The sequence below is a fragment of the Chelon labrosus genome (assembly GCF_963514085.1).
Source record: "Chelon labrosus genome assembly, chromosome: 7".
Lineage (NCBI taxonomy): Eukaryota > Metazoa > Chordata > Actinopteri > Mugiliformes > Mugilidae > Chelon > Chelon labrosus.
The window spans coordinates 29,757,473-29,769,305 of NC_140343.1; the positions used below are offsets into that span (position 1 = coordinate 29,757,473).

General features: G+C 40.9%; 1 protein-coding gene across 3 annotated transcripts; it reads left to right on the forward strand.

Moving 5' to 3' along the window:
* The first annotated feature begins 382 nt into the window (after window positions 1–382).
* Window positions 383–7,793, forward strand: tmem44 (transmembrane protein 44). 3 transcript variants are annotated; one of them, XM_084548957.1, is made up of 10 exons: window positions 383–588; window positions 659–785; window positions 858–948; window positions 1,192–1,373; window positions 1,679–1,765; window positions 1,849–2,019; window positions 3,667–3,822; window positions 3,932–4,000; window positions 4,115–4,255; window positions 7,544–7,793. In XM_084548957.1, exons 1-10 carry the CDS (start codon window positions 404–406, stop codon window positions 7,730–7,732), a joined length of 1,398 nt encoding a protein of 465 aa, XP_084405083.1. In that variant the 5' UTR covers window positions 383–403; the 3' UTR covers window positions 7,733–7,793. The 3 variants fall into 3 exon arrangements, with proteins under 3 accessions (XP_084405083.1, XP_084405084.1, XP_084405085.1); XM_084548958.1 differs by having other exon boundaries at window positions 1,854–2,019; window positions 3,674–3,822; XM_084548959.1 differs by having other exon boundaries at window positions 456–588; window positions 3,674–3,822.
* Window positions 7,794–11,833: the final 4,040 nt, after the last annotated feature.

The window sequence follows — 11,833 nt, forward strand, 5'->3', positions numbered from 1 at the left end:
CTTCCTTGGAATAATAAATAATAAAAAAGAATAATAAATAAAACACAGTGGAATGCAAAATATCCACCGGCTCCATTAATCTTTTAAAAACTTGGGTCATCTTACATTTATGTAAAACTCCAATATTTGGACCGACTTTGTATGCGTAATTTGAAACATTCCTCTCCTAATGGTATAACTGGTCCTTGCAGTGATCTTGGTGCAAATCATCCACCTCACAGGTGGATTATTTGTCTTTTTTTTTCTTTCTTTTTTTTTTTAAATGGCGCCCTGTGAATGGTTTTTCACGGGTTAGCCCCTCCTCCCTACCTCGAGGATGCTGCTGTGCGTTAGACGGTGCTTGCGCGATTAAGAAATGGCATGAGATATTTCTTTCACTAGATGATAAAGTTTTCCTGACAAAATGGAGAAAAGCACAGTGAACGATGGTGATCAGTTCCGAGGAAGCCCAAACAATTTGCTTACTAGTCTGGTTATTTTTTGGGTCGATTCATTCACCACCTGTTTTTCTCGTGACGCAAACAAACTTTGCGTCTCCGCTGGTCTCACCTTGCTTTCTGCGCTCCTCTTGCTGCTGTCATGTCTGCTGTAAGTACTTTCCGATTCATTATTTGCCCCAGTTTGAACCATAAACATTTAACCGTGGTAACATTTTAAGGGTCGTGAATCACAAGCGCAAATTTCGGGGAGAAAATGCGCGAGAAAACGTCGTTGTTTTCTACTGCTTCCTCGGTAACCTATGCAGCACAGTAGGAGCCATTCTGTCCAGACAGCTGCATATTCAGGTGACATACTTTTTACCAAAGTACTTCTAATCATTTGCAGGCTTTAATTATAACATACTGTCTCCTCTGTAGATTTTTATGAGCGCTTTTGCTGCTGCTGTGGATGTATTGAACTGCATTTTTTGCTGCTGTCCATTGATCCTGTGCTGGAACTCGAAAGCAGGTAGTGAAATTCCACGTCTCGCTGTTGCAAACCTTGTCATTCTTAGACAATCAAACTAATGTACCACGTTCAAACAAAGTAGGTAGCACAGGTGTTTTCAATAGCGGCATCCACCTGGCCAAGGCCTTTAGGCAAAACAGCAAAGAGACTTATCAGAGAAATTCTGTAGATAACTTAACGAATGAACAGGAGACACGTTGAAACAGTTTCTAACTGTAAGTATCTTCTGGTACACTCCCTCAGAAAAGAGGCTGCGGCTGTTGAAGAGGCGGAGAAGGCAGCATCTGCTGGCTGTGTGTGTGTTGATGGTGGTTGCGGGAGGTTTTCTGAAGTCCAGAGTCACCCACCCTCCTGCATTTGGGTCTGTCAGAGGGAGGACACTGCTGCAGGACCCTCTCCAAGTCTACAGCTGGAGTCCGTCAATGGTGCGGTCAGACTGACGAATGAATGTGCTCAGTGAACATTGAAATGTGCTGAAATATGAAAGGCACATAGACTAATTGCATGCCAGTGGATACAATTAGTCTATGTGCCCTTAGACATGAGTCATACTCAGCAGTATTGACCGGTTCTTAAATTGTGTGTCCACTGTGAAAAGTACATGCTGTTTTGCTGCTCAAAAAGTACGGCTGTTTTGTGGGATTGATGTTACTCACTCTGGTGTGTTTAGACTATCCTTACCTTCTTGTTGTATATGAGATGATAACAACTTAAACCTGTTCTCCTAAAGGACTATACAGAAATCCTGGGATACACACTTGGGCTGCTGTCCTTTGTCATCACCTTTACCTCCAAGTTCCCTGCTCTCTGCAGAGTAGTAAGTGACCAAATAATACATCTTTACCAAAACAGTTTCCATTGTTAAATACATTTTAAGGCAGTGACATTTATTTTCTCTAGTGCAGAGGACAGATGCTAAGCCAGGTCTGTATCCTTTCTGGACTGTTGTGCTCACTGGCTGGTGGCCTGTACACTACTGCCATACTCTTCCACAACACTCAGTTTGGGTATCTTTTGAGAGTCTTGCCGTGGCTTTTGTCATCAATAGGCTGTGCCACCCTGGAACTTCTCGTATCCTTTTATTACACAGTATGCCCACGTTTTACTCCCTCTGTTGTAAGATGGGTGATGCTGGCATTAACAACTCAATATTGATTCAACTTGTGAAAATATGTACATATTCTAAGTGATCAACAGAATGACTGAAGAGATGGAAGCCAGAGTATCACTAATATCTATAAAGTGATATTTGCTTATGTACAGTAGATTAGTGAACATGTTTATGCTGGCTTTGGTTGCAGATAAACAGTGCCTAAAGACAGAAAAAGCCAGCTAATGCCAATTGTCAAGCAAATGCCTCAAACAAAGCTGTTGTAGTGGTTTTAAACTATTAAGTAGTATGTAAGTGTCCAGTCAGAGATTTCTCCTAACACCTTCTAAATTTTTATGCCTCAAGTTGATAGTTGCACTGTAAACAAGGACCGATTAAACAGACAGTCCTGCCACCATATCCATTTTCTGTTATACTTTGTCTGCACTGCAAGGCCAGAAACATTGCCAGTTGGTTAAGGAATCTTTAGATCATTTTTTTAAAAAAAAAAACAACAACATGAAAATGGTCTAATCTATGGAAATGCAGTGTGGAAACAAACTAAATAGAACTTCATAAAATATACACTGATCAGGCATAACATTATGACAGGTGAAGTGAATAACACTAATATTTTTTTATCACAACACCTGTTAGTAGGCGGGATTTAATAGGCAGTAAGTAAATACTTTGTCCTCAAAGTTGATGTGCTAGGGACGGGAAAAAACGGACAAACATAAGGGTTTGAGGAAGTATGACATGGGCCAAATTGTGAAGGTTAGACGACTCGGTCAGAGCATCTGCAAAATTGCTTGTCTTGTGGGGTGTTCCCTGTCTGCAGTAGTCAGTATCTATCAAAAGTGGACCAAGGAAGGAACTGTCAGGGTCATGGGCGGCAAAGGCTCATTGATCCAATTCAATAGACAAGCTACTGTAGTTCAAATTGTTGAAGTTAATGCTGGTGTCAGAATACTCAGTGCATTGCAGTTTGTTATGATGAGGCTGCATAGCCGCAGACCCGTCAGGGGGCCCGTGCTGACCCCGGTCCACTGTCGAAAGTGACAACAATGGACACGTGAGCATCAGAACTTGACCACGGAGCAACGGAAGAAGTATGTTTTCTTTTACATCATGTGGATGGCCAGGTGCATGTGCGTCGCTTACATGAGGAACACATGATGTCAAGATGTACTATGGGAAGAAGGCAAGCTGGCAGAAGCAGTGTGATGCTTTGGTCAATGTTCAGGGTTCAGGAATGGTTTGAGGAGCACAGCAACAAGTTTGATGTGTTGACTTGGCCTCCAAATTCCCCCATATCACAGTTCAGTCAAGCATCTGTGGGATGGAGCATCTGCGGGATGGAACAGAAAGATGTTGGCAGCAGGTGGGGGATCCATACAGGCTTTGTGTCAGATACCACAGCACACCTCTTCAGGGGTCTAGTGGAGTCCATGCCTCGAAGGGTCAAGGATGTTTTGGCAGCTAAAGGGGAACCAACACAATATTAGGAAGGTGGTCATAATGTTAGGCATGATCGGTGTACAATACAGCTACATTTAGATGAGTTGTTTGAATGTGTATAAATAGTACTGATGTGGGATTTGTTGAACTTCACCCTGCATTGCAAGATTTTAGTCACCTATTGGTGCAAGAGACAGACCAGGCATCAGTCTGTGAGGGCATCTCCAGACACAGAAAGACTTTTACGTGGCTTCCCCGCAGAGGATGATGCTGTCGTGAAAAGACAGAGAAAAACACCAGTACCTTTGACAGTACAAACAAAAGTAAGTTAGTCTATGCTGAATTATACATGAGTTCTGCAAGATGTGAGTCATTTGCATAATATGTAAGTCTTTGTTTGAGTATGGAAGTAGTCAATCTTTGTCTTCATAGGCAAAAAATGTGCAGAAAATTACAGAGATGGGCCGTTATATGGATGTCAGTAGTCAACCTCAACAAAAAGTAAGTAAAGAATCTTTTGCAGAAGACACTTGACAGGAAATCTTCCCAGCATATTTTCTTGACCTCATTCAGTCGTTATTCTAGCAAATGGATGTTTTTTCTTTTTATTTGCAGATGACCCTTAAGGAGGTGAGATTGTCTAAGAAGGAGGTGGAGAACTGGCCTCTCGGCAGAATGGTGCAAATGATCAGAGTCGACAGCCTTTGCTCCGCAGATACATCATATGACTCTTCAACGGACAGCTCTGATCTGGAGGTGGGTTGGACTGCTCAGTTTTGCATTTCCTGTTGTCTTAAAACGGGCACATATACGCTGAATTCTGCATTCATAATATTTTAAAGGAAAGTGTTACTTTTTGCAAGTGTGGATTGCATAAATGATAAAAAGTTTTGTTTGTTTTTTTTGTTAGAAACAAGTCTGTCAGCAGATAAAGTTTTGGCATGTACTTTTCACAAAGCCCCACTAGGCGGTGACAGCATACTGACACATAGAAGGGTGTGCGGTAAACATTATGTGAGAATATGAATAAGTGTAACTGGGTGTTTAATTGCTGCTGCTGCTGTTGCTTGTGTCATGTGTCCTTGTGTGAACTGCTGTGTTGACTTGAATCTGTCCCATTTGTTGCTTTTTAAAGTGAGTTTATCTAATGAGTTTTGGCCTGCACAATGCAGCATTGAAGTTCATGAAGAGGTGAAAGTGGAGACTGATGTTATCTGATGAATGCCTGACTGAAAGAATTTTGCTGTTTTTACTATGTTTCCCTTGGGATAAACAGGAAAATTTGATGTCTTGCAGAGCCTAATGTGATATTGACTCATTGTGATAAAAATATACATCTGGAGATGGCATGATAGAATTGTCATCATGACTGCCATGCTTTCAGACATTTGATTTAGTGGCACTGGGTTTTCTTATTATTTACCATAAGGAATGGCATTTACTTGTTAAAATCCAACAGTTAGAAAAACTGAAGAATAAGAAGAAGTAATGGTGAGGACAGTGATTATTCTGCATACATAGTACTTTCCACATGTGACTCTGGGGAAGTAAGTCAGAAGACAACTGTCAGAGGTTCTTGTAAGAAGACAAAAGTCAGCATGTTCTTGTGGGACTGATGAGTTGTACTGGATGTAGAGGTGTGTGTGTGTATGTGTGTGCATGTGTGCGTGCGTGTGTGTGTGTGTATTGGGGTTTGTGGCTAAAATTGAAGCAAAAGGGCAGGCTCTGGATTTTAACTTTTGTCATGCAGTTTACATTTGTGCCTGGATTGAAATTTAATTTTAGTATATGGTTCATCTATATAATTTCCCCTCTTTGAATGGTTGGAGTTTGTAATGGGAGCAAAACTACAAGCTTTTTCTTTTTTTGGGCCTTGATGCTCGCAACGACAAGAACAACTCCCTTACTGTGCTGCAGTAGAAAGCCAAGCTATGAAGGATGTCATTTAATCAGAAACAAAGCCAAATGGTGCAAGCACAAACAATTGCAGGTTGATAGTGTTTACCAGACAGGAAAAAGCAAATGACGGGAATTCTCTTAGCACAGTTAGTGTGTTAAAGAGTAAGAGGGATTCAACAAAGGGTTGAGATTGTTGAGTATATATGGTGTATGTTTAAAGCATACAACTTCATTTTATAGCGAAAACGGTTCCTCTTGCACCTAATCTAATCTCAGGTTCTACTGGTTTAGGGAGGTCTGTTAGCTCTACACACTACAAGTACCTCCAAATATTCAATGTGCCAACATGCCACCATCGGGGTTATGTGTCAGGAGATGTGTCACTTAACTGAGCTGAGAGAGTGCTGACGATTTCAGCTCAATGGTGTCATGTTGAATATCTGAAGTAAGAAATGTAGTGCCACCCATTTTGCAGCCGTATTCAAATTTGGTACTGTGTCAAAGATCCGAAATAATGTTGCGATTACATAATTTGTAGGGGCATCAGGAGTACATAGTAAAAGGCAGATGATTGTAAACTTAGCTAATAATAGGTAATCTTTGCAAATTTATTGTGGCTCAACACTGAACAAATCTTTAGTCTGGTCTTTCTAATTAGGAGGAAAATTCAGCGCTGACAGTCACTACCACTTATAGTTTGAATTAACAGAAGGTATTTGCCTAATGATATAATGGAAAGATGGTTTCCTGACAATTTAACTTTGGGTCTAAAGTTTAATCCCAAATGCACAGAACTCCAGATGGGTTCATGGAACTGTCACTTTTTAGTTAGTTTCAGTGCATACAAACCCAGGAGTTACCTATAACTGCTGGGAACAGAAAGAATGTTTTACTTTTCCTTGTCTTGCTCACTGTCCTTAACCATATGCTGCTGTAACATGGCAAATTTCCCCACTGTGGGATAAGTTAAAGGATTATCTTGTATCTCATTTACATTAATAAGCGTTTTATGAGATTTACTTTACATGATATAACCATAATCGCCACTCATAGGAAAACACAAAAAACTTCTGGGGTGTGCTGCCTGCCCAAAGTGAGCAGTCTCTGCAGCCAGTGGCTTGAAGTCTCTATTGTGCTGTGTGTTTCTTGCATATTTCTGCTGAGTCCCGGTCCTTGGCCAGGGGTACAGTGATGGGTGGATTTGTTTGAGAGTTGCCATGTGGCCCAATTGTTCTGCTGTAAAGGATCTTTGATTAAAGACCAACACTGGGCTGGGTCTGTCTGCCTAGGAAGTTGTGCAAAATGGGTGCCTTGTCTATAGGGGGCCAGTGCTACCCTCTGCTATTTCGGGAGATGTTTAAGGTCTCTAGTGTGATGCCTGTTGGCCAGGAATTTAACTGTGTGTGAACAATGCTAAACCTTTGGCATTGTAGTAGCTCAGTGGAGGATTCCATGCACTAATAGCCAACAGACCAGTAAAACAAACTGGATCTAACAGGATCTGTAATATTACAATCATTGCTGAATGTGAGTAGGATGAGTGCCTCAGACAATTACTACATACACTGTAAGAATATGTACTACATACACATTCTTGCACCACAAATAGATAAGTGCTACTTGAAGTGTATTTTCTAAAATTGTTTAGCAAACTACAGCCACCTTTTACACCTTTGTCTCAGAGGCGTATACTAATTTTGCATCCAATCAAAAACATTCTCAGATTTGTAGATCCCTCTCTCCCCGCTGCTTCTCTTCTTCCCAAGCAGCACTGTATACTTAGGCTGTTGATTTAAACATGAATTGTGGTGCCCGCTCAAGCCATTTGAGATGACCAATCAGAGCATACTGGGCTTTTTGAGATTGGGGCAGCCTCTCTGATTGTGTTTTTACAAGTTAATATGCAGAAGAAAATACATCTGCTAGATGTTTCATGGTGACTTTAAAGCTGTTGTATGTAGCTTTTATTTTTGCTACGGGTTTATTATTTTCCTATGTACCAGGATCCACGTACTGGATATATGTTCTCTTGACTTGTAGCAAGTAAACATGGATGTAAACATTGCTGGTTTTCAAATCATTAGCTCCACAGGGCACCTTTAATGTCTTCCTCAAAAATACTTTGACCTATTTATTTTTTTCCAGTGGGATTTTGAAGCTGCGAATGCACAGTGGAGTCAACAAACAGTAAAACAACAAGAGGGAAATGAGTTTCCACTACAAGAGTGGATAACAAAGCCCAAACCCCTTAACTTCTGTTCCATGTCTGGACACCCGCAGAAGACTCTGTCTGGTACAGAAGAGGATGAATCCACTGTAAGCTTGGCTAAATGAACTCCTATCCACACACACACTTGGTGCATCCATTTGAGATTGAATAAAAAGTGCAAACATTGGCTTGTTATCTGTCTTGTTTTACTGGATGGTTGTATAGTTTAGCTAATATATGCATTCTGCAGCTTTGCCTCTAATTTATGACACAGTTGTACAGCAGCAACTACAGCTAAAATTAAGCCCTCTGAGAACGCAGATCACTTGGGAAGCTTTGCAGAAAATACCTTCCCTAATAAAACATTATTACTCCCCTGCTGCCACTCAAGGTTATTGGGTCACATCCTGTATTTTGCTAGTCAACCTGGGTTATCAGGGCTTGACTGGGAAAAGGGACGGCAGAGCAGATAAGCACCAGACTAGACGGCCAGGGCTTGTCCGTCCTCTCCATCATTCAGCAGACCTCTGTCGCTCTGTCTTCTCTGAGGCTTTTCAAGATGAATCTGGAACAACACACCAGGGCATTTTTAACTGAATGGACTTCCTAAGGACTGATAACAAAACAATACACAGATTAGAGAAAAGTTACAAACCTCATTTTACTCCGCCCTGTTACATTTCCTCGAGTGACATGTCTGAGACAAATGACTGGGAAACAAATAATGAGATGCAACAGACTAATTATTAAATATTGAATATTAGTGTAATTTAGCAGCTTGTTCTTGGCTGTAAACATGCCCCACTAGTTTTGACTAGTGTAATATTCAGTAAATTTTTAGTTATGTGATCTGATCTCATTAGGTCAGTCTTTCTTAAAGATTATGAGCAAACTGTGGGAAATAACCAAAGTCTGTTGTATCATTTGACAAATATGAGGAACTTGGCATGTATTGTATTTCATGGGGAAATGTAATTGCTTTCAACATTTGTTTGTTTTAAGTGTGGATTTGTCAACATTCAATATATCATAAAATCCCTCTCAATATTGCAAACATCCCTTCAACCAATATGTCCCAGTCCTGCTGATAATAGAAATACAGTTAACCATTAATACATTATGGATGTGACTAATGATCCCACAATGTCAATTTATTAGTGGTGTTTTCTTGGTACTTACAGGCAGACCAGTTGTTGCTGATGGATGGAACATATCCTTTATGTGGTAAATCTTAAGATCAGTCATTACACAGATAGTGGGAGTTTAACCGTCTTTTGTTGTAATGTTTGTCTCCTGAATTTTACCAGCACATTTCTTTTGTTATCTGTTTGTCCGTATGGCTATTGTATACCTGAGAATGTGAACTTCTTGGAATTAGAGCTGTTTCAGGGGTTTGAGCCTGTTACAAATGCTGAGCTAGCATTTCTCATTCTCTGGGCCTCATCGTTGTCCCTTCTGAGACTGGGCCAAAGGAAAACAAACTGTGCGTCCCACATAAAAAGGTGGAATTCTTTTTGCAAAAGTGACAGAGAGCCTGGATTAGCACATCTGAAGCAGCAGTGGGGAACCGGCCTTTCTGTTTTTCTTGGCATGTGCGTCACTGATCGCTCCACTGCAGAGGACATGGAAGATGCTGAGAGGTTTGAGCCTCCAGGACATTTTGTTCACCTTGTAAGTTGGCCAGAAGAGGAGGAGGAGGGACAGGGGAAATGGTTCAGGTATAACACAATAGTTGGAGTGAATAATCCACAAATAAATCAGAAACTAAACCCTCAGCAATGAATACATAATTGTTACTCAATAACTCTGAAGAAAATATTGTATAAAAGTGAGGCGCTTAACTATTTTATAAAAAGGGGTCACAGATTTCACATACACTATATTACCAAAAGTATTCGCTCACCTGCCTTTACTCATTCTATGAACTGAAGTGCCATCCCATTCCTAACTCATAGAATTCAATATGATGTCGGTCCACCTTTTGCAGCTATTACAGCTTCAACTCTTCTGGGAAGACTGTCCACAAGGTTGAGGAGAGTGTTTATAGGAATTTTTGACCATTCTTCCAAAAGCGCATTGGTGAGGTCACACACTGATGTTGGTCGAGAAGGCCTGGCTCTCAGTCTCCGCTCTAATTCATCCCAAAGGTGTTCTATCGGGTTCAGGTCAGGACTCTGTGCAGGCCAGTCAAGTTCATCCACACCAGACTCTGTCATCCACATCTTTATGGACCTTGCTTTGTGCACTGGTGCACAGTCATGTTGGAAGAGGAAGGGGCCCGCTCCAAACTGTTCCCACAAGGTTGGGAGCATGGAATTGTCCAAAATGTTTTGGTATCCTGAAGCATTCAATGTTCCTTTCACTGGAACTAAGGGGCCAAGCCCAGCTCCTGAAAAACAACCCCATACCATAATTCCTCCTCCACCAAATTTCACAGTTGGCACAATGCAATCTGAAATGTACCGTTCTCCTGGCAACCTCCAAACCCAGACTCGTCCATCAGATTGCCAGATGGTAAAGCGTGATTCATCACTCCAGAGAACGCGTCTCCACTGCTCTAGAGGCCAGTGGCGGCGTGCTTTACACCATTGCATCCGACGCCTTGCATTGCACTTGGTGATGTGTGGCTTGGCTGCAGCTGCTCGGCCATGGAAACCCATTCCATGAAGCTCTCTGCGTACTGTACTTGGGCTAATCTGAAGGTCACATGAAGTTTGTAGCTCTGTAGCAATTGACTGTGCAGAAAGTCGGCGACCTCTTTGCACTATGCGCTTCAGCATCCGCTGACCCCTCTCCGTCACTTTACGTGGCCTACCACTTCGTGGCTGAGTTGCTGTTTTTCCCAAACGCTTCCATTTTGTTATAATAGAGCTGACAGTTGACTGTGGAATATTTAGGAGCGAGGAAATTTCACGACTGGATTTGTTGCACAAGTGGCATCCTATGACAGTTCCACGCTGGAATTCACTGAGCTCCTGAGAGCGGCCCATTCTTTCACAAATGTCTTGTTTCACAGTCTGCATGCCTGAGTGCTTGAATTTATACACCTGGGGCCAGGCCAAGTGATTAGAACACCTGATTCTGATCATTTGAATGGGTGAGCGAATACTTTTGGTAATATAGTGTATGAAGATAACAGTTTTCTTGTCATACATAATGTCTTGCAGTTCTGGAAGACCTTTATTTAAGGTAGAAAAATATCTGGTTTCCAATTATTTGAGATTTAGATTCAGATTCAGAAAACTTTATTTGTCGCTGTTGTGAAATTTAAGGCACAAGTGAGCAGCTTTACGTGCAAGTAAATTTTAACGAGCAAAAAACAAGATACAAAAAAAGTTAAGGCAGGCAGACGTACGCTTGTCCAAGACAGGGAGGGTGAAAGTCCCATATAAGGACGAAAAAAACAAACAAAAAAAACCCCGAGAAAAACTGCTTAGCTGACCACCGGTCGACCGCACGAGCAGGTTAGAATTTCTTACAGAAAGTTTACTAAAGATGATTACCAAAGATTACATCACTATCTCATCATTACATACTGTGTAATGTACATTTTTGCACTTGTTATTCAAAGCTGTAACACGTGGCAGTAAATAAGCATAGTAGAACAGCTGATATTGTGCTTTATAAAACTAATGCGGTGAGAGCGTGGCTTTGGGAACCATAAAATTGTGGTGACATGGGGAAGCTTCCTACATTGCCTGCTTGATAATCACTACTTTCTTAATCAGTGGTTTCTGATTTAACTGAATTGGATTCACAATAAACCACAAAAATGTAATAATACTCTTTTTCTTGCATTACACTGTGTTGTCAAAGTACCAGAAATGTGGCATCACTACCTCACCAAACTTACCCAGACTAATCCAGTGAAGGTGGGACTTGGTAAATGGGAATGGGCAATTTCTTACTCATTTTTCTTGATTATCTCTGAATCAAGGTCATAATAAAACAATAAAGTTTTATTATAGCATTTTTGTGCCAGCATTACACTGTGCTGTGACAAAGAATGTGTCATTACTTCATCAGAAGCACACCAATGGGTATCTTTTCTTTGCACACTTTGCAAACCTTGATAATTACCATTCACTTAATCAGTGTTTCTTGATAAATAACTGTATGTCTAAATAAGGTTCACAATTAACCATTCAATTTTAATTACAGTTTATAGTTTGTGACTGCATTACACTGTGCTGAATGTGTCATTACTTAATCACTAGCTCACCATT

What these genes read in the sequence shown, in the direction of transcription:
- tmem44 (XM_084548957.1), top strand. Translation starts at nt 404, where the DNA reads ATGGAGAAAAGCACAGTGAACGATGGTGATCAGTTCCGAGGAAGCCCA. An exon ending in CTTTGACAGTACAAACAAAA is followed by an intron (nt 3,823 to 3,931) that starts GTAAGTTAGTCT and finishes TTGTCTTCATAG; the next exon opens with GCAAAAAATGTGCAGAAAAT. An exon ending in GTAGTCAACCTCAACAAAAA is followed by an intron (nt 4,001 to 4,114) that starts GTAAGTAAAGAA and finishes TTTTATTTGCAG; the next exon opens with ATGACCCTTAAGGAGGTGAG.